This window comes from Manis javanica, chromosome 10 (genome assembly GCF_040802235.1).
Source record: "Manis javanica isolate MJ-LG chromosome 10, MJ_LKY, whole genome shotgun sequence".
NCBI classification, from domain to species: Eukaryota; Metazoa; Chordata; class Mammalia; order Pholidota; family Manidae; genus Manis; species Manis javanica.
The window spans coordinates 52,060,775-52,080,735 of NC_133165.1; the positions used below are offsets into that span (position 1 = coordinate 52,060,775).

General features: G+C 49.9%; 1 protein-coding gene across 1 annotated transcript; it reads right to left on the reverse strand.

Annotated features, from left to right (window-relative positions):
• Positions 1-183: 183 nt before the first annotated feature.
• On the reverse strand, positions 184-17,952 carry SDR42E2 (short chain dehydrogenase/reductase family 42E, member 2). The gene is made up of 12 exons (XM_017673166.3): positions 17,898-17,952; positions 17,065-17,249; positions 16,482-16,577; positions 15,113-15,170; positions 14,318-14,436; positions 13,624-13,699; positions 10,264-10,346; positions 8,545-8,682; positions 5,866-5,931; positions 5,082-5,145; positions 4,372-4,445; positions 184-1,745 (listed from the first exon to the last, which is right to left on the reverse strand). Exons 1-12 carry the CDS (start codon positions 17,950-17,952, stop codon positions 1,509-1,511), a joined length of 1,251 nt encoding a protein of 416 aa, XP_017528655.2. The 3' UTR covers positions 184-1,508.
• Positions 17,953-19,961: the final 2,009 nt, after the last annotated feature.

The window sequence follows — 19,961 nt, forward strand, 5'->3', positions numbered from 1 at the left end:
CATACATATGCAATTCAACCTAGCAAAGAGAAGCATCCGCTTTTTAGCTGCTTCACAAACTTTCTGAATTGATCAGCAGAGAGGGACACACAGTGATACTCATACCCCACAATGGCCATGCTGGCTCTAACTAACAACACATTTGCTCCCCCTTCACTACAGGCTTCCCTAGGCTTGTGATGGTTTCCATCTCTGCCAGGATCCACTGGCCACAGTTTCATATATATATATATATTATGATATATACAAAGATGTATTTACACATTGGTATCTTGGTACTCACAACAGACACCAAGATGATAGGGAGATGCTGTTTCTGTGGAGAGCAGTGTTGGATAATAAATTTTATGGGTTTAAACATTAAAGATCATGGTGATCACTGATCCTTCATTAGCAAAAAGAAGCAATACTAAATTATAAAATACAGCCAACTAAGTTTTAATTTTTCCCATTATAACTGTACTGGTACTTTTTAAAGAAGTCCATTCTTTAAAAAGTTTTTTTTTAGATATAATTGACATGTCAATATTATATTGGTTTCTGATGTACAACTTAATGATTCAATATATGTAATACTGTATTGTGAAATGATTATCACAATGTCGAGTTACTCATCACCACAGCACGTTTTTTTCTTGTGATGAAAACTTTTAAGATCTACTCCCTTAGCAATACATACACAAATTATCAACCATAGTAACCATGCTGTACATTTCCATTACATATTTAATGCTGGGAATTTGTACCTTTTGACCACCTTAAAGTCTTTTTTCTTTTTTTATGTTTTTGCTGGTACAGAAACCCGTGATTACAATAAGCTGAGTCATCCCCAGACTCATAAACTGGAAACCCAAAAAGGCCAGGTTGGTCTAGTCAGAAGCCTGGGGTTCCAGCGTCCTTCCAATCCTGGATATCAACACAAAGAGAGACCTGCACGAGTGAAGGAACCCAAAACATTAGGGTACCAGCGTATCAAACGCAGTTCTCCTGGAATGGGTCTAATTCAGGAAGCCAAGACGATCTCAGGACAAGCCCAGAGAAGCTTGGGCAGTGAGAAGAGTCCGGAGGCCCTAGACAGGCAGCAGCATTGAACACTAGCCGCTGGATTGCTGCTGGCCGCCCAGAGAGCTCACCTAGGCGGCGTGCGAGAGGTGGGTGGAGCCACAGGGGGCGCGGCGGGGCTGGGACCGAATCACAAGTAGGAGAGGGGAGGGACCAGTTTCGGAAGTAGAAGCCAAGGGGTGGGCTCAGACGTACTGGTGGGGCCAGGTGGGTCGGGGAAAATCCGGGATCGGGACAGGCTTGGGCATGAGCGGGGAGAGGCCCCGCAAGGTGAAGCCGACTCTAAGGCTACGACTTCGTCCGTAATCGGGCCAGGCCAGCGGAAGCGGGACCAAGACCCTTAGGACGGAGAGGGGACGGAGCAAGGGCGTAACCCATAGGGTGGGGCGGGCGCGGCCCAAGCACGGAAGGTGAAGCAAGGGCAGGGACCAGGCAGGTGGCGAAGCTCAGAAGACGGCCGGTAGCAGGCCTGGGAAGAGCAGGGCCAGGGTGAGCAGGCCGAGCAGCAGCAGCCCGAGCAGCAGCCGCAGGAGAGTCCGCGCCGTGGGGCCGCGGGGCCGCCCGGTCATGGACTGCACGTATAGTTCCACGGCATCGGCGAAGCTGAACTTCTCCGGCACGTAGCCGAGCTGGGCGCGGGCCTTGGCGATCTGGAAGGTGTGCGTCACAGCCACGCTGCGCACCTGCGGGGAGAGGCGGGGCAGCCGAGGGCGGGACTAGTGAAGGTGGGAAATGCCCTCCAGCTTGTTTCACAGAAGAGAAAAGAGGCAGGGACTTCCCTTCCGTCGCACCGCGAGGTTAAAGGACCTGTATTCTGGCTCTTGCTCCTGCTACACCCTCGTCCGGGAGGACTTCTTTTCTTCCTCCCATTTCCATTTTCCTTGAGGGCACTGAATCTTGATGCCTTTTAAAAGTCTCCCTGACCCTTTTGAACTTCTCAGTACTTCAAAAGTAAAAGCCCCACCTCTGCCTTCCCCTTCACCGTTCTAAACTGTGCTGGGAACCAGGAAGCCCTTGTTTATATTCTTGGGTACCGCTGGGAGACGCTTACCGCCCTGCCTGTGGCAGGAGGCTGCTCTAAGAAAAACCATCGCCAGGAAATACTCCTTCGCCTCCTGACCCACAGCCCCAGTCCAAGTGTAGCCAGGCAGGCCCCATGGTGAAGCCTTCACGCCCTGGCTGTTTAAGCTTCCCTAAAACAGGAATTCAATTATGCGGAAGTGATCACTCTCCAGGGTGTGAGCTGTGATTCTCCCTCACTGCTAGATGGCCTGGGGCCTACAAGGCTGTAAGGGTAGTACTGACAGCTATCAATTACTGAACAGGCACTCTGTAACTGGCCGGAACTAAGTCCTTTCTAGGCCTTTTTATCTTATGTAATCCTCTGAGATACACTACCACCATCTCTTCTTTACATATCTGAAAGTTGAAGATCAGAGAGGCCAAGTGACTTGCCCGAGGTCACACGGGAGTCGGATTCTAGCTGGTGTTTTACCCTGTTGTGCTGGGATTGGGAGGATGCTCTCCACCTGACTCATTTCTTCCACTCTTGTTCCTCAGCTGCAAACTGGGAAGAGATTCACAAGCTGCTTGGTGCTCTCATGGCACTGAAACAGCCCCTGGGGTCAAGTCCTTGGTCTTGGGTGCTTGTTCGGGGAGAGAGGCCAGTTCTTGTCCCTTTTTTGCCCCAGTCAATAAGTTCAGGGCCTGGGGGATGCAGCTGAGAGCTAGATAAACAGAATCCTGGCACACTGTATTCTCAGATCTCAGGCTTAGAAATCACTTCATTTGTGAAGTCCCCCTAACTTGAGAACTGGTTTAGGTGCCCCTTCTGTGTGCTCTGAAGTTCCTCATCAGTTTCCCGAGTACAGCCCTTATCACAGTGTGTTGAGTTGCCCTCTTCCTGGGCTTTATTCCCCTTAGGACTGTGAACTCCTTGGAGTAAGGACTATGTATTTCCTCCATTGCTCAGCACAGTGACTGGCCACAGTAGGTGCTCAAAAAACAAACTGAACAAACGACCATACAAAGACATAGAGGGCTGGTTGGTATGTCACAGACTGACCAGAAGAGGGCGCGCGAGCCACAGTGCTCAGAAACTCCCTAAGTAGCGCTTTGCTGGAGCTGAAAGGGAAACCCAAAAGTGAAATGGTAGGGAGGGGAGCCAAGTCCCTGCCCCACCACAGTTCAGCAGCACCTTGGCAGCTATTTTACGTGGATGTGATTCCTGACTCATTTCACAAGGTGGTGGTTACATCATTTAGGTCTGGGTGGGGTTCGAAGGTCAGCTCTGCTACTAGAGTGAGGGATTGTGGGCAAGTTATTTTAACCCTGTGTGTCTCATTTTCTCCTCTAGATATAGAGATGATAATAGAATCTACAATTTAGAATAGTAGCAAAGATTAAATGAGATAAAGCACAATGCCTGGCATATTGTCACCACTCAGTTGATGGTGGGTATTTTCGTTTTCTTTCTTCTGCTAGTCTGGATAGTTCAAAGGAGAAACCATAGGAAGATTGCTTCTTTCTGTTGCCCATTTTCTATTCCCTGAGGTAGACAGCACTGAGCTTGGAGTATGAAGCCAACTCCAGAATGGTGGGACCTTTGGCAAGTCACTAACTTCTCTAGGGCTCAGTTTCTAATTACAAAATGGGACTCATAATCTTTTGCCCTTCCTAACTCAGCAGGGCACCAGAGAGAATCGAATGAAACAGAGGACTGGAAGGATTTTTCAGATAACACAAAATACCACTTGCTGCTTTACTGTTTACAATTAGCATTCAAACATTCTCTCATTCAAACTGTGTATGCAAGTAGAAAACTGCATCATCATTATTTGAGAATAGTGTTCTGTACACAGTAGTTACTTAATATATACTTATTATTAAGTATGAGTGGTGAACCTAGAGCCTTCAATCAGGCTGTGTGTGTGTATGTGTGTGTGTGTGTACTGAGAGCTGGTGGGAGTGGTGGCATTCAAAAAAGTGAATGTCACAGAACCTGACTTTGAGAGCCTCCGGTCTGGCTGGGAAGATAAGCTGCTTATGAATGAAATGACAGTGCTCAGGGATGGGCTTGGAGCTGTCGCATTTGAGACCAAGAGAGCACAGCCTAAACAAAAGCCCAGAGGTTGGGATGATTATGAAGGAGCCAGTGTTAGATTGGGCCCACATGGAAGGTTCTGAAACCTCAGAGGAGCATCCAGTTTTGGTGTCAAAGGGGTGAGGGGTGGTAGCAGTAGGGGTGGGGAAATGGGGTGGGAAGGCTCGGGAGGGGGCACAGGGATCTCCTAGCAGCAGCCCACTTACCTCACTCCGGGTGAGCAGCGGTGGGACACTGCAGATGGGCCTCAGGGCCAGGTGCAGATACTCCATCATGGTGGCTGTGGGGGAAAAGAGGGGCCAATGACCAGGGTACCGTGTTTAATGTATGCTCCAGGGAGGCCCCTGGTGACACATCACTTGGGGGCATTATTTGCTTTGCTAGGGGGAGCCTTCATTTTGCAAACATTTCCCTGTCCTTGGATTCCTTTAAATCAGCTGTCCTCAGCACACACCAGGTGCCTTGTTTGGCCGTGAAATATGTCACAATAAGTTGTTAGTAAAGGACGTGCATTTTAACCTAATCTGAGCAGATTCAAAGTTATTTCTATGATCATGTCTCTCTCTCATTCACTTCTCTTGAGCAGGAGAAAGAAGTCGGAGCAGTGGTTCTCAGCCTGGGCTGCATTCTGGACCACTACTAAAAATGCTTATGCTCCACTCCCACCCCACCCCAACATGATTGGCCTGGGGTTAAGAACCACTGAGTTATAGTTAGCTTGCTAGGAACTGGAAATTGATATACAGTCCTGTAAAACCACCAGAACTTTAATCAGTTGGGGACACAGAGTGGCGATCATTGTGGCAATGTGGGCATAAGACGTGTCCCACGTGTGTGCTATGGTGGACCAAAGTTTGCAAACCCCTGCTTTAAATGGCACATAGAGGGCTTTTAATCCACGTATTCCTATCCTTACCTGTCAGGTAAACCAAGGAAGTGGGCACCTGGATCCAGGGCTGGCTGTGCCCTAGCTTCTCAAACTGCAAGGAAACAGCCTGATATGAGAACAGGTCCTTCAAGGGCTGGTATGGAAAGGACACATGTTCCCCTTACCCTGGGACCAGCAGAGGGTGATGAAATATTGTAAAATTGGTTATGGTGATGCACAACTCTGAATATAGTAAAAGCCATTGAACAGTGTGCTTTAAATAGGTGAATTGTATGGTAAATGAATGATACCTCAGTAAAGCTATTAAAGTTGACATGTGAGGGCCTGAATGCCCCAAGGATGCAGCCTCCAGTGCAGGGTTTCTGGTCAACCACTTCCTGGCAAGCCTGGCCCCTGAGGAGGCTGTAGGCTGCTGGGGGAGGAGACTGGGGTTCTGGAAGGGGCTGCAGCATTGGAGACCCCAAGACTAACAGCTCTCCTTGTTCTTCAGTCCACCTTCTACCTACCCCTTACAGAGCTTACCACACGGTATGGGGGATCACATGCAAAATGCCACAGGGCAAGAAGTTGACATAAATGGGGAAGCATGCTGGACTATGGCAAACTGGGGAAGCAGTACAGCCCCCAAATGAGCAGCCACAACCCAACTCCAGCCAGTTCCAATGTTGCCCAGGGACACTGTTGCCAGAACTGATTTTTAATCTTCCAAAATCTTTTGGAGCTTTTGGAATTAGGAAAGGATGACAGGGAGAGAAGACATGGGGACTCCCAAATTCTCACTCAGGGTAGAGGTGGGCATCTGGGCACCTACCAGTGGGGCCATCCACTCGAAGAGGTTGACACTTTCCCCGTCATTGATGTAGTACACCTGTCCACTCTGAAGGGGGCACAAGGGGAGGGGGACAGTCAGGTACCCACCCACTGACCGACCCCACCCTTTCAGATGTCTCCCAGCAGCCACCCCAAACCCCAGCCAGTTCTCCTGAGCAGCCATTGAGGAGTCATTGCCAGCCCCCAGCCCTGGCAAGAGACTTGGCAATTCCCTTTGAATTCTGGGGCTGCCACACTGGCTGTATGATCTCATGGAGTCACTTAACCTTTCCGTATCTCAATTTCTTCATCTGAGGAATGGGAGAATAAAGTTAGATCTCCCTCTTGGGCTGTGTGAAGATTAATTGTGATGGTGTATGTAAGATGCTTAGCATTTGGTGATAATTATTTCAGGGTCAACAATACCCACCTCACATAGTCACTGGGAGGAGCTAATGATGTTCTATAAAGAACCACCCCCTCCTCTAAGATCAGGAACAAGACAAGGATGCCCACTCTCACCACTTTTATTCAACATGTACTGGAAGTCCCAGCCATGGCAATCAGACAACACAAAGAGACGAAAGGCATCCAAATTGGTAACAAAGAAGTTAAACTCTCACTATTTGCAGATGACATGATATTATACATAGAAAACCCTAATAGACTTATAACTAATTCAGCACTAGAACTAGAACTAATAACTTACTTCAGCAAACTTGCAGGAAACAAAATTAATACACAGAAATCTGTTGCATTCCTATATATTGACAACAAACTAGCAGAAGAGAAATTAAGAAAACAACTGCATTTACAATTGCATCAAAAAGAATAAAATACCTAGGAATAAACCTAACCAAGGAGGTGACCTATACTGAAAACTACAAGACACTCATGAGAGAAATTAAAGAAGATACCAATAAATGGAAATACATCCTGTCCTCATGGATAGGAAGAATTTATATTGTCAAAATGGCCATCCTGCCCAAAGCAATTGACAGATTCAATCTAATGCCTATCAAACACCAACAGCATTCTTCAATGAACTAGAGAAAATAGGTCTAAAATTCATATGGAACCACAACAGACCCCAAATAGCTAAAGCAATCCTGAGAAGGAAGAATAAAGCTGGGGGGATTAAGCTCCCCAACTTCAAGCTCTACTACAAAGTCACAGTAATCAAGACAATTTGGTACTGGCACAAGAACAGACCCATAGTTCAATGGAACAGAATAGAGAGTCCAGATATAAATCCAAGCATATATGGTCAATTAATATATGATAAAGGAGCCATGAACATGCAATGAGAAAATGACAGCCTCTTCAACAACTGGTGTTGGCAAAACTGGGCAGCTACATGTAAGAGAATGAAACTAGATTATTATAAAGACCTGAATGTAAGTCATGAAACCATAAAACTCTTAGAAGAAAATGTAGACAAAAATCTCTTGAATTTAGGCATGAGCAATTTTTTCCTGGACACATCTCCTCAGGCAAGGGAAACAAAAGCAAAAATGAATAAATGGCACTATATCAAACTAAAAAGCAAAGGATGGTACAGCAAAGGATACCATCAGCAGAACAAAAAAGCATCCTACAGTATGGAAGAATATATTCATAAATGACTCATCTGATAAGTCATACATACATAATGCCTCAACACTCAAAAAACAACCTGATTAAAAAATGGGTGGAGGACCTGAACAGACACTTCTCCAAAGAAGAAATACAAATGGCCAACAGGCACATGGAAAGATGCTCCACATCGCTAATCATCAGGTAAATGCAAATCAAAACCACAATGAGATCTCACCTCACACTGGTGAGAATGGCCACTATCCAAAAGACAAGAAATAACAAATGCTGGCAAGGATGCAGAGAAATAGGATCCCTCCTACACTGTTGATGGGAATGCAAATTGATGCAACTGCTGTGGAAAGCAGTATGGAGGTTCCTCAAAAAACTGAATAGAAATACCATTTGACCCAGTAATTCCATTCCTAGGAATTTACCCAAAGAAAACAAAATCCCTGATTCAAAAGATATATGCACCCTTATGTTTATCGCTGTATTATTAGCCAAGATATGGAAGCAATGTAAGTGTCCATTAATAGATGAATGGATAAAGGAGATGTGGTACATATACACAGTGGAATATTATTCAGCCATAAAAAGGAAAGAAATCCTGCCAGTTGCAACAACATGGATGAATCTAGAGAGTATCATGTTCAGTGAAATAAGCCAGGAGGAGAAAGCCAAATACCATATGATTTCAGTTATTTGGAGAATATAAAAACAAAGCAAAACAGAAGGAACAAACAGCATTAGACTCACAGACACTGAGAAGTGACTAGCCATTACCAAAGGGGAAGGGATGGGGGCAAGTGCAGGGCACGGAAGATGAAATGGCACAATAATTCACAATCACAATATAAGTTGATCAAGGTACTGTTGAGCCACTGTGATGTACATTTGAAACCAGTGTAAGATTGTATATTAACAATACTTTAAAAAAATAAAATAAGAACCACCCCCTGCTCCCCAGCTTCCTTGGGTCAACAGTCCCACTAGCCATCTGCAGTTGGGGAGGAATGTTATTTGTTAGCCAGGAATCCCCTAGGGATGGGCCTTGCCTGCTGCCTGTGGCAGGAAAGAGAGGGGAGCTTTGCAGGAGACTCACAGCCACATAGGCCTTGGCTACTGTGAGGGCCTCGGCTGCCAGCACATGTGCCTGAACCAGATTGCGCACGTGGACCCAGTTCATCCGTGTCCTGTGGTCTCCAAATCGGAACATGAACATCCTCTTCTTGATGTGGCTCTGGAACAGGGGTTAAACACAGACTTAATCCTGGAGAGGCTTTAAACTCCACCTATATGCTGACAGCTCCCAAATTTCTAGCTCCAGGCCAGACCCTTCTGCTTCAGATCCAAGGATAGATGCCTTCCCACCATCCGCATTAGCTGTCTAACTGACAGTGCAAACTTGTCTGTGTCCTGGACAGAGCACTGACTTCCTACCCCTGTTAGCCCGCTCCTCCCTCCCATCCCAGCTGACAGCACTCCACCGCCCAAGCTAAAACCCTGCAGCCCACCTTTGGCTCCCTTTTCTATGCTCCACATCCAGCCATCTGCAAATCCAGTTGGCTCAACTATTACCGTCTGTCTGGATCCCAGCCACTTCTCACACCCTGACTGCTGCCCTCTTCTTTCACCTGGATATGCAAAGAACTCCTGCTGGTTCCCACTTCCTGCCATGGCCCCTCAGGCTGTTCTCCGTACAGTCAGAGGGATTCTTTTCAACCCTAAATCAGACTCCGTGTTTCTCCTGAAGTCCTTGCCAAGGCCAAGGAGGCCCTTCTGATCTGGCCCCACCTACTCTCTGACTTCATCTCCTGTCCACCCGACCCTCAGCAAGTCCCCTTTGCCCAACTCCTGCCTCACAGCCTCCTCCTTGGAATATGCTGGTGGGTTCCCATCTCAGGGCTCTGAACTAGCTGTTCCCTCTGTCTGGAAGGCTCTTCTGCCAAAAACCTATGTGATGCGCCCCATCATCTTCAAGCTGATGCTCGCATGTCCCCTGCTTGTTTCAGCTCCCCCACACCCTACTGCACAGTGCCTGGCATCTTTGGCCAGTCCTTATCATTTACCATGCTTATTATCTATCTGCTCGTGTGAGATTATAAGCCCCACCAGGATAGGAATCCTTGTCTGTTTTGTTCACTGATCCTGTTGCAAAACCTGAATAGTATAATCTTTCTAATTTCCAGGTTTGTGCCCAGGCTGTCCACTCTGTTTGGACCATCTTCTCTATCACCCGTTTCCTTTGTTAATTCCTTCTTTCCTAACTGCACAGGCTTCACATCCTCCAGGAACCCCTCCTGGACCTCCCCTGCCAGGTCCTCCCTGCTTTGCTCCCATCTTCTCATTCTTCCCTCTACGCAGCCCCTACCACACTCATCTGTGATTATGGCATCTGTCTCCTGACCAGGCTGTGAGGAATCTGAGGAGAGGGCCTAGCATCCTTGGCATTATATTCCTGGCATCTGTCTTTCTCTGGAGAGAGGTTTTCTGCATGAACACCCTTGTGCTGGTAGCTGGAGGTGACCCATCTGGACCTCAGGGAGCCTGTACCTCAGTGGACACAGTGGGCTCCCTTCTGCCTCGGGGTCAGAGCTCTGTGTCTCCTCCACCTGTGCCTAGGTCTGGCTGGTACACAGTGCAAACTCTCTTCCTGGCAGGTCTTCTTCAGGGCCAGAGGCATCTCCCAGAACTGAGAGTCCCAGGCTCGGGACACTGCCCCCAAGACTGATGCAGTGACCCTGGGCTAGGAGAACCCCAGTCCATGCACACATCAGCCAGGCTCCTCCTGTGCCTCAGGCCCAGGGCTGGGACAACATACCGCCATGCGGGGCAGGTGCCTCTGCTCTTCAGGGCCATAGATCCCTGGAGGCCGGAGCACACAGGTCCGCAGAGTGCCTCCTCCTAGGACACAGGTGAGGCCATTCAAGGATCTGGGGAGGGGTGGACCATCATGGAGAGGGAGAGAAAGGCTCTTCACACTTCCTGGTCCTTACCTGGTAGGTAGGTGGGGAACAGGGGCCCCTGGGGTTTCCTCATTAATTAATTATTCTCTTAATCAATCAGTTGGTCATTCAACAAACACCATTCAGCACCCTCCACCCCTCTCCACCCCACCCCCACTCCCTCCACTAAGCCCCAGGATGTATGCTATGGAGATCCAAGGACTACCAAGAAATGGTTCCTGCCCTCAGCATGCTCAGAGGCCAGTGACAGAGGTAGGACTTTGATGAGATACAAGATATGTGCGGGCCCATGAGAGTTTACCCAGCACTTAAACACGCTCTCCTTTAACTCCCCTGAGAGTCCTACTGTGCTCATTTTACAGAAGCACACAGACCCACACTCCCTCATGCCAACAGCTATGGTTCTTTCCTTTTTCTGACCATCAGTTAGGTGAGGAGTGATGGCTCTCAGAGAGGTCCTGCTATGTGCCTGGTGCTCTAGTAAGCCAGGACTTTATCCACAAGACAACCCTTCAAGATAAGAGTTGTTATTGTCCCTGTTTTATGGATAAAAGAGCCAAGGCTCAGAGAAGGGATGTGACGTGCCCAAGGGCACACAGTTCAGCCTAGTGGAGCTGAGATGGGGGACCCAAGCCCAGGTTCTTTCGACCTTCCTTTGGGGGACCCCTCTCCCTTTACACAAGGTTTGAGAGGACTGTCAGGCTAGATGTGCCACCCTCGCGAGATGGTAGCCATGGGACCCAAGGTGACATGTTCTCACCCAGAAATGTGACCTGGGCATCACTGGCACCAGAATATAAAATCCCAGGAGTGGGTTCACTCTGAAGAGTTCCTGCTACCAGGTGCCTGGAGCTGCTTGACTCTGTCCTTTCCAAGCCCTGCTGGTCATTTTTCTGGATACATATTTTCCAGAAGCTATCCCACATCCTTCCACCATAAATTCTCTTTTCCTTTTAAATCAACCAGGGCCAGTATCTCCAGGCCACAGCCAAACCCCAATTGCTCCCCCTCAAAACCTCCACTTTATACTGACACCCAGTGTAGTAGGGTGTGTGCTGGCGCCCAAAATGGTATGACCATGTCCCAGAACCTGTGGCTTATTGGAAAAACGGTCTTTGCAGATGTAATTAAGGATCTCAGAATGAGATCATCTTGGATTGTCAGGTGAGCCCTAAATCCAATCTCAAGTACACTTACAAGAGACTCACAGAGAGGAGACAGATGGAGGAGAGGAGGCCATGTGAGGATGGAAGCAGAGATGAGGGATGCAGTCATGACCAAGGAGTGAGTGGGGCCACGAGAAGTGGCCTGGAAGTGACAAGGAGGGTTTCTCCCCTAGAGCCTCTGAGGGAGTATGGCCCAGCTGCCGTTTTGATCTGATGCCTGGCTATGAACTGTGAGACAAGAAATTTCCATTTGTTTCATGTCACCAAGCTTGTGGTTATTTGTCGCGGTGGTCCCAAGACATTAACACACATGGGACACATTTGTGTTCACACTGAGCTGGGATCTGCATATCTCAGGACATTGCTATGGGGACCTGGGCCTGAAACTGGGTTAAAGGCAGAGTCTCAGCATCCAGCTTGGGTAGTAGAAACTCAAAATCACCCAGATGACTGTGGCTGGATTCCTGAAAGGCAGGTAACAGGTGAGCTCTTCTGTAAGCAGCCTGCAGTTAATTTTAAACTGTGGGTCACCTGGGCTTGGTTGAGGGGTGGGGGGTTGGGCTGCAGCTGATGTTGGCCAGTGGGGCACTGGGCAACCACGTCACAGAGGGGCAGGGTCCAGGGTAACCATGACTCCTGGCCATGGAAAGCTGGGGATGCTGATATAAATAATTCTCAGCTAGAGTATTAGATGTCTGGTTTTTAGGCCACTGGTCTAGCCGGAGGAGGCCCAGGTAGAGAAGTGAATTCAACACCACAGGGTCAAACTCCTGGGAAAACACAGCTGGATGTTTCCTCTGGGGCTAGGGATCAAGGCCTGACAGGCCCAGTTGACAGGGTGGAGTGGGGAGGATTTTAGGCAAAAGAGCCCATGCATACAGACCTACTCAGCTGTGGCTACAGTGAAGCACTATGGTTAAGCCCCAGGCTCTGGGGTTAGACTCCGGGGAAGGAGGGGGATTCAAATCCCACCTAATAGCTGTGTGACTTTGAACAAAGTCACTTAACCTCTCAGGCTCAGTTTCCTTCCCTGTAAATGTGGAGATTACAATTTCAAGCATCCCCTACTCTCCAAATGCACACAGCCCCTGAGTTTAGATAGTGAGGAAAACCAAATTTTCTGATTCTTTATAGTGTCTGGATTTTAGGAAACAAACAGTGATAATTCGGAGAGCAAGGTATTTATCTGTATCTATTTGGCTTCTGAGTTTAGAAAGCAAGGAATACCTAATGATCTTACCTCATATGGATGCTGTGAAGAATTAGCATGACTTTCACATATAAAAGTAGCATGTAAAATAGGACCTGGCATATTGTAAGCATTTGATAAATGCAAACTGGTCATTTTTTTTTCTTTTTAGCAGTGTCCGGCATTATTTTTTTTTCCTACCAGCTCTTTGAGTTAGATGCCCCTTTCATCCCCTATTTTATAGATGAGGAAACTGGGGCATGGAAAGGGTGAGTGTTTTGCCCAAGATCACAAAGCTAAGAGGTGTTGGAGCTTGGATTTGAACTCAGTTCAGTCTGATGCCAGGTTGTGGGTGCTTAGTTACTGCACCATACTCCCACCTGCCCATAATCTATTATTACTTCTCTATAACCAAAAGAGGCAATATAGTAAGGCAGCTGGGATGATTTTTCTGGCAAGTTATTGAAGGTTAAGCCTGAGGGCCCCTCACTTGCATAGCCCTCCCCAAGTGCTATGGCTCATTCCTTATTCATAATTCTGTACTCTTTTATCTAAAGAGGGTCTTTAAACTCCTCTGTGGCAAAAAAAGGATGCACCTCTGGTCACTTCTCCACCAGTTTATGAGCAACATGAGGGCAAAGACTGGGCCTAACTTGTTCTGGGCTGTATCCCCACATAGCAGGCACATAGCAGGTGCTCAGAATTTGTTGAATGATGAATGACCAAGGCCCTGGGAAACTCCTTTGGTAGGAAGGAGAGCCTCAGCAACATATCAGCTGAAAGCTAGAATCACACATGTATTTTGGGGAGGCAGCAGAGGTCATGCACATTTGTGCTGAGCAGGGCCCCACAATACTCACCTGGAAGAGGTGTTCCATTGGCCATGAGGGTCAACTGGTCCGCGATGGCTTTGGTTCGGGAGTAGTGGTCCATGTGCTACCAGAGGACAGGGAGAATGGAGCCACCAGATGGGGCTGGTGACACTTCTGGAGTACCCACCCGGCCCGGCCACCTTTGCTTCAGACCACACAGGGTCTGGATTCTGGGGACTCTCACTGGCGAATGGCCAGCTCTGAGGCCTCCTGTCCCTCTCCCTCTGAATGGGAGCAGAGTTCAGAGCAGTAATAACAACCAGGACACCTCGCCCACCAGCCTCAAATGCCTGCTTGGGATGCTGATACTGGCTGTATGTTGGGCGAATCATTAACGTGCAGTCCTTTAGCCTTCCCACAGCACTTCTGCTCACACCATCTCATTTCGTTCTCCATACCCCTCCCAGGGTGATGTTATCAGGCCCAGATAAATAAAGAGAGGCTCAGGGTAAAGGGACTTGCTTAGGGTCCCACAGGTGGAAAGTGGCCTGGCTCAGGGCCAGGTCTGTCTGATTTCAAACCACAGAGGGCCTGACCAGCTGAAATAGGAGAAACCTCATGCCACCCAGCTTTGGGAACCCACTCTTCCTGAGACTACCCTGAGTTGTGACCCGACCCTGGTTCCACCCACCCCCACCCCTTGAGCCATGGGTCCCGCCCACCTCTCCTGGAAGCCAGGTACCTTCTCCAATGGGAAATATGGCACAGAGTCCTCATCGCCCTGTTCTATGGGCTTCCCGCCAAATACAACATTGATGGTGCTGGTGTAGATGAGCCTTGGAACCCGCCGGCGGACACAGACTGCAGTGACAGGTGCGCACACACACACACACATGGGGCCAATGTGAGCAGGGAGCGGGCTGCGGAGGGCCCACAAGGACCTCTTGGGTGAATCCACTGACCTCTACCCAGGCTCCAACACAAACCCTGGCCCCTCGGGCCCCCCAGAATACAGAGCTGCTCAGGAGGGAAGGGGTGTGGGTCAAGTCCCTGCTCCATGGCCCCTAGGGACCAGGCTGGCTCATCCTCCTTCTCAGTGGCTCCTGAGCTTCTTTGTCAGGGACAGGTCAGAAGAAAGGTTCACTCAGTGGGAAAATAGAAAAAAGACACTCTAGAATCAGAGAGAAAACTGGGATGCAGGACAAAGCAGGACATGCCCAGAGAACCCAGCTGTGGCTCTTCTACTTTGGCGCTTCAGTGACTTTCCTTACTCCCAACCCCTAATGCCCATGTGCAAACTCCACTCCCGTGTCCCCAGCCATGCTGAGGCCACACTGACCTACCCCATGCAGGGGCTGGGCAGGTCTGCAGTACAGGAAAGATGTGCTGCCCACAGGCCCCTGCTAGGGTGGGCAGGGGAAGGGGGGAGAGTCCCACCTCTGTCCCCCTCCCTTGTCACCAAGAGCTGGGCCTGTGGCAGGGAAGGGGAGAGAAGCAGGAAGCACACAGTGGGTCACACTCAGCTCTGAGTGCCTACCATCAATCACTAGTCTGGTGCCTCCAACATTTATAGACTCTATCTGTTCTTTTTGCAGCTAAAAGACAAGATGGAGGTGGGAAAGTCACGGTGCTGCCTTTTGCCTTGTCAGTGAGGCTGTGAGGCTGGGCTTGGGGTGGGTGAGCAGGGACTGCAGACTGTTTAGCTGGGAGGCAGGGATCCCGGGAGGCTCATGGGCAGCCTGGGAGCCCCAGGCTCCAGTGCTCAGCTCTACCACCATCTCCCTGAGTGACCAGGGGAGATTCTGTCCCCTATGTGGCCCTCAGCTTTCTCCTCTGTGAGGGCAGACCTCCCTGGGGTGGTCAGCAGCATTAAATGGGCCCCAGGGGTGGACCTGGTACAGTGTTTGGAACAGAAAAGGGATTCAAGATATGTTGGATTGTTTCCTCACTCTGAAAGTCTCTGTTTCCTTACCTATAAGATGGACATAGTGATACTGCCCATGCCCTAGCAAGGTGGCTGAGTGGGAAAATGAAAACAACTAGTCTACAGTGCGAGCTGTCTCTGTGCCAGGAACAGGGCGAAGCCTTTCCACCTCATTTAATCCTTACAACCACACTAGGAGTCCATATTCACTTTTAAGCTGCATTTACCCTTGTTGCAGTTGTTTCTGTTTAATAGGTAATATAATCACAGGTTAAAAATAATTTACACAGTAAAAAGGGTCCACTGTGAAAAGGAAAACTCCCTCCCACTCCTGATTCCAAATTTTCCTTCTCCCCACTGCAGAGGCAACTACTGTTTCTAGTCTCATATATTTCTAGAGATACTCAATGCTTATCAATACCAGCACAATGACATGTATGAGTATGTAAATATTCTTTTTAAAAAACATCAAAAACTGTTTTTGCACCTTGGAAATTGTTTTTCTATCACACACAGTCTTTTGAATGGCTGCATGGAATTTCACTCTGTGGATACATCACAATTTACTTAAATAGTCCTCAGCCGATGGGTATTTAGGTTACTTCCTGTGTTTTTTGTTATAAAAACAATGCTACAAATATACAAATTAGTATGATTTGTGGGTCAGAAGGTATGGGTATATTTTGATAGATACTGTCACACTGCCCTTTGAAGAGGATCTGACATAAGTGCTAGTAATGTCCACACTTTACAGATGAGGAAATAGAGGCTCAGAGAGGTTAACTTGCCCTAAGTCACATGGCTAAAAAGCAGCTGAACTGGCATTTTGTGCCATGGAAGCAAAATGCAGGCTGGATATAGCTCAAATCTTTCCTTGAGGAGGTGAAGAGCAGCAATGAATAATACCCGGGCATGCGGTGTGGCAGGCAGAACCAGGATCTGAACCTGTTCCAACTCCAGGTCCTGCATGTGAGGGGCTCACCTTCTCAGCACTGGACATCCCATAGGATGCCACATGGAAGACGCAGTCCACCCCTTCGAAGGCACGGTACAGGGCTTTTTCATCTCGGACATCAGCCTGAAACAGAGAAGGAAGGCTAGGGGGCAGGAGGTTTGTGTCCAAGGCAAATGGAGGTGCCAGCTGTGCATCTTGCCAAGCCCCATAGCTGGCCCCCCGACCCCACACAGGCCAAGCATCTGTAGGGCCAGGAGAGCCTGTGGAGCAGGATTACTATAGTATTTACTACATGATCCTACAGGGCATCATCATCATGAGTCACAGGGACTCTGAGATCAGTGTTTTACATGCGCTATCTCATTGACTCCCTTAAGACCCTTCAGAAGTGGATATGAGTGTTCCCTTTCTATGGATGTGGACACTGAGGCTCAGAGATGTAGAGCCTTGTGGGGTGGCTGCACGTGAGTTAGGGATGAAGCTTAAACAGTCTGACTTCAGAGCTTGTGCTCTCCACATCACACCACTGGTTTCATGCCAGACACTATCTCCCAACCTCTACCCCCAGCCTGGGCCCTGCATCAGTGCCCCAACACCCTCATCCCTCTACCTGGATGAACTCAGTCCCTGGGAATAGCTCCCACTGGGGTCTGCGGAGGTCGAGCAGGATGACAGAAGAGCCACTCTTGGCTAGGCTGGAACCCAAGCTAAAGCCCAGGTACCCTCCTCCTCCAGTCACCAGAACCTTCTGCCGAGGGGCCTGCATGGGTGTGGCCTGAGTCTTCTGCTGTGGTGCTCGTGTTGGGGCTGTTGTTGGCTCACTGGGTTTAGGCCCAGTCCCAGACCCCTGCCTGGGCCCTGGCTCTGACCCTACTCCTGGCCCAGGTACTGACTCAGCTCCTGGTCCAGGTCCAGACATAGCACCACGCCTTGGTCCAGGCCCCAGAACAGCACTAAGCCTCAGCTTAGGCCCTGAAACAGTACCAGACCCTTGCCCAGGTCCTGAAGCAGCACCAGGGCCTGGTCTAGGTTCTAGAACCACACCAGGCTCTGGCCCAGATTCTGGCAGAGCACCAGGTCCCAGCCCAGGCCCCAGGACAGCACCAGCTCCCTGAATAGTACCAGGCCCCAGCCCAGGTCCTGACAGAGCACCAGGTCCCAGCCCAGGCCCCGGGATAGCAGCAGGCCTCAGCCCAGGTCCTAGCCCAGATGCCAGGACAGCACCAGGTCCCAGAACAGTACCAGGCCCCAGCCAAGGTCCTGATACAGCACCAGGTCCCAGCCCAGGCCCCAGGACAGCACCAGGACCCAGAAGAGTCCCAGGCCCAGGTCCAGGTCCTAACACAGCACCAGAGCGTGGCCCAGGCCCCGGTCCAGGTCCTGACTCAGACCCCTGGCCTGAGACCCCTCCCCAGGCCTGGCAGACAGGACAGTTCTTCTCGCCCTGGCTGGAAGCTTTGCAAGCCTCTGGGGAAGAGCCTGTCAGGTTGGGCTTCATCCTCTACTGAGTCATGCAGACCCAGGTTCTGTCCACCTGTAGGGAAAAGTAGAAGAAAGGATGTTCTAGAGTTGTTTCAGGTCATGTGCATTATCAGACTGAGGGTAATTCTTGGTAGGACTTAGGGTCCCTCTGAGTCCCCACTGAACCTAAACCCTTTCAGAATCTCAAAGACTTCCAAGGCAGCTCTGGCTCTTTCAGACAGAGAGTCAAAGACAAGGCAGTCAGTCAGGCCTTGGGTTTTATAGTTAGGGGAAACCAAAGCCCAAAGTCACCCTGCACGGCTCAGACAGACACCAAGATTCCTGACTTCTCTACCAGTTCCTTGAAATCCCAACTCCCATGCGACACCAGAGGAAGACAGATCAAATCATGCTAAGGGGAAACCCATCGGACTGGGAGGCAAATGCTTTCTGACTGGATAATGGGGGATGACTTCCTGGAGGAGGAGGAGGAGGGAGAGGAGGAAGAGAAGGAAATGATGAGGAGCAGAAATCCACGTGGGATCCAAAGGGCTCTGTGCTCTGGGCACCTGCACATGATTCCAAGTGTGGTGGTGCCTCTGCTTTGACACCTGCTGCCTGGGTACCAGGTTCCCCAGCAGTGCAAGTGGCTGGTAGTACAAGGTCCACCCAAGCCCCCTGCAGGCTTCGAGGTCAGGTCTGTGGATGTTGGGGGCCAGCACTGGGGATCGTGTCCTCCTCACTCCAGACTTAAAGTGAGCCCGGCTGTCAGCCTGGTGTCGCCATCACCATCATTGTCCCACCCCCACCTCCTGCTCCACCAGAGGGGAGGCTGCACCAGGTGTGGGAACGTCATCATCATCAATACCAGTGGCAAACGTGCACTGTGGGCCAGCCGTGGGCAGGCGCTGTGGACACAGAGATGTCGCTGTGGATACAGAGACAGTACGTCTCTGCCCTGCGTGGCACATGCTGGCCGTGAAAAACAACAGGTGATCGACAAGCCCCAGGCTGTGGTGGTGGTGTCATGGGCAGGGACCCTGAAGTGAGAGGGGCAGCGTCTTTTAGTCTCCTCTGTCACTGCCCTGCTCTCCAAAGTTCAGGGTCAAGGACGCATTATGCCCTGGATGAGCACTGGCTCTCAAGGGTTTAACAGTTGGGGTGGGGCAGAGACACCCAAATCCGGGTCACCACAGGGACTGAGTCTAATTCCGCTTACAGAGGGTACAGGGTATCCAGCCCCAGAGAAGAGCCCTTCTCTACCCAGGCCCAGGGGACTCTGTCCTGGGGAAGGGTCTGTGAGACTAGAGCTGTCTTTTTGTCCTATAAAGATGTTTTTATGACAAAGACTGGGACTCTGCCTTGGTATCCATTTTCTGGGTGTGTGTTTGGGTGAGATCCTTAAAATTTCACCTCACCTCAATTTCCACAGCTATAAAATGGATCCAAATAACCCTGGCTGCTCCATCTATCTCCCTGGTGGTCATGAAAGAAAAAGTGCCAGAGCCCTTGTCAAATCACTGGACACATGCTTCAGGAGGGCTTTGATCACTGAAATGACCCCAGCACCTAGAAGAGTGCTTGGCCCCAAGCAGGGGGTCAGTCAATAGCTGCTGACTGAATGAGACCACTAGGGCTCTTGTGCATCTGGGAGCACTCTGGCCAGGCCCTGGCTGGCCCTGGACAAGGTTGCATTTCATTCTCCTGGCAGTTCTGTTAAGCAGAGGCTGCTGTTCCAACCACCCAGAGATGGAAACTGAGGCTCAGGATACATCTGCGAACTTTGATGGAGTTTCAGTAAATGGCTTGGATCCAGGTCTATGCGGACTCCAAAGTGGGGTCCGGTGGAAGGAATTGGTTTGGGGGCGTTAGAGACCGACCCCCAGCGCGTCGCCTCGGGGGGCAGGCAGGAGCGGGCGACCCCAGGCGGAGAGCAGCCGGACAGCTCAGGCCGGTCTCCATTCCACGCTCACGCCCATCCCGGTGCCGGCGCCCGCGGTCTGGTCCGCACCCCCGCTGCGCTCACCTGCACGGGCTCCCGCGGCG

Bases quoted from the DNA above. Each gene is read 5' to 3' on its own strand.
- SDR42E2 (XM_017673166.3), bottom strand. From the start codon at position 17,952: ATGAAGCCCAACCTGACAGGCTCTTCCCCAGAGGCTTGCAAAGCTTCC. The intron at 16,578-17,064 runs GTAGAGGGATGA...TCTCTGTTTCAG, and splicing joins CAGGGACTGAGTTCATCCAG to GCTGATGTCCGAGATGAAAA. The intron at 4,446-5,081 runs GTAAGGATAGGA...TTTCCCCCACAG, and splicing joins TTCCTTGGTTTACCTGACAG to CCACCATGATGGAGTATCTG.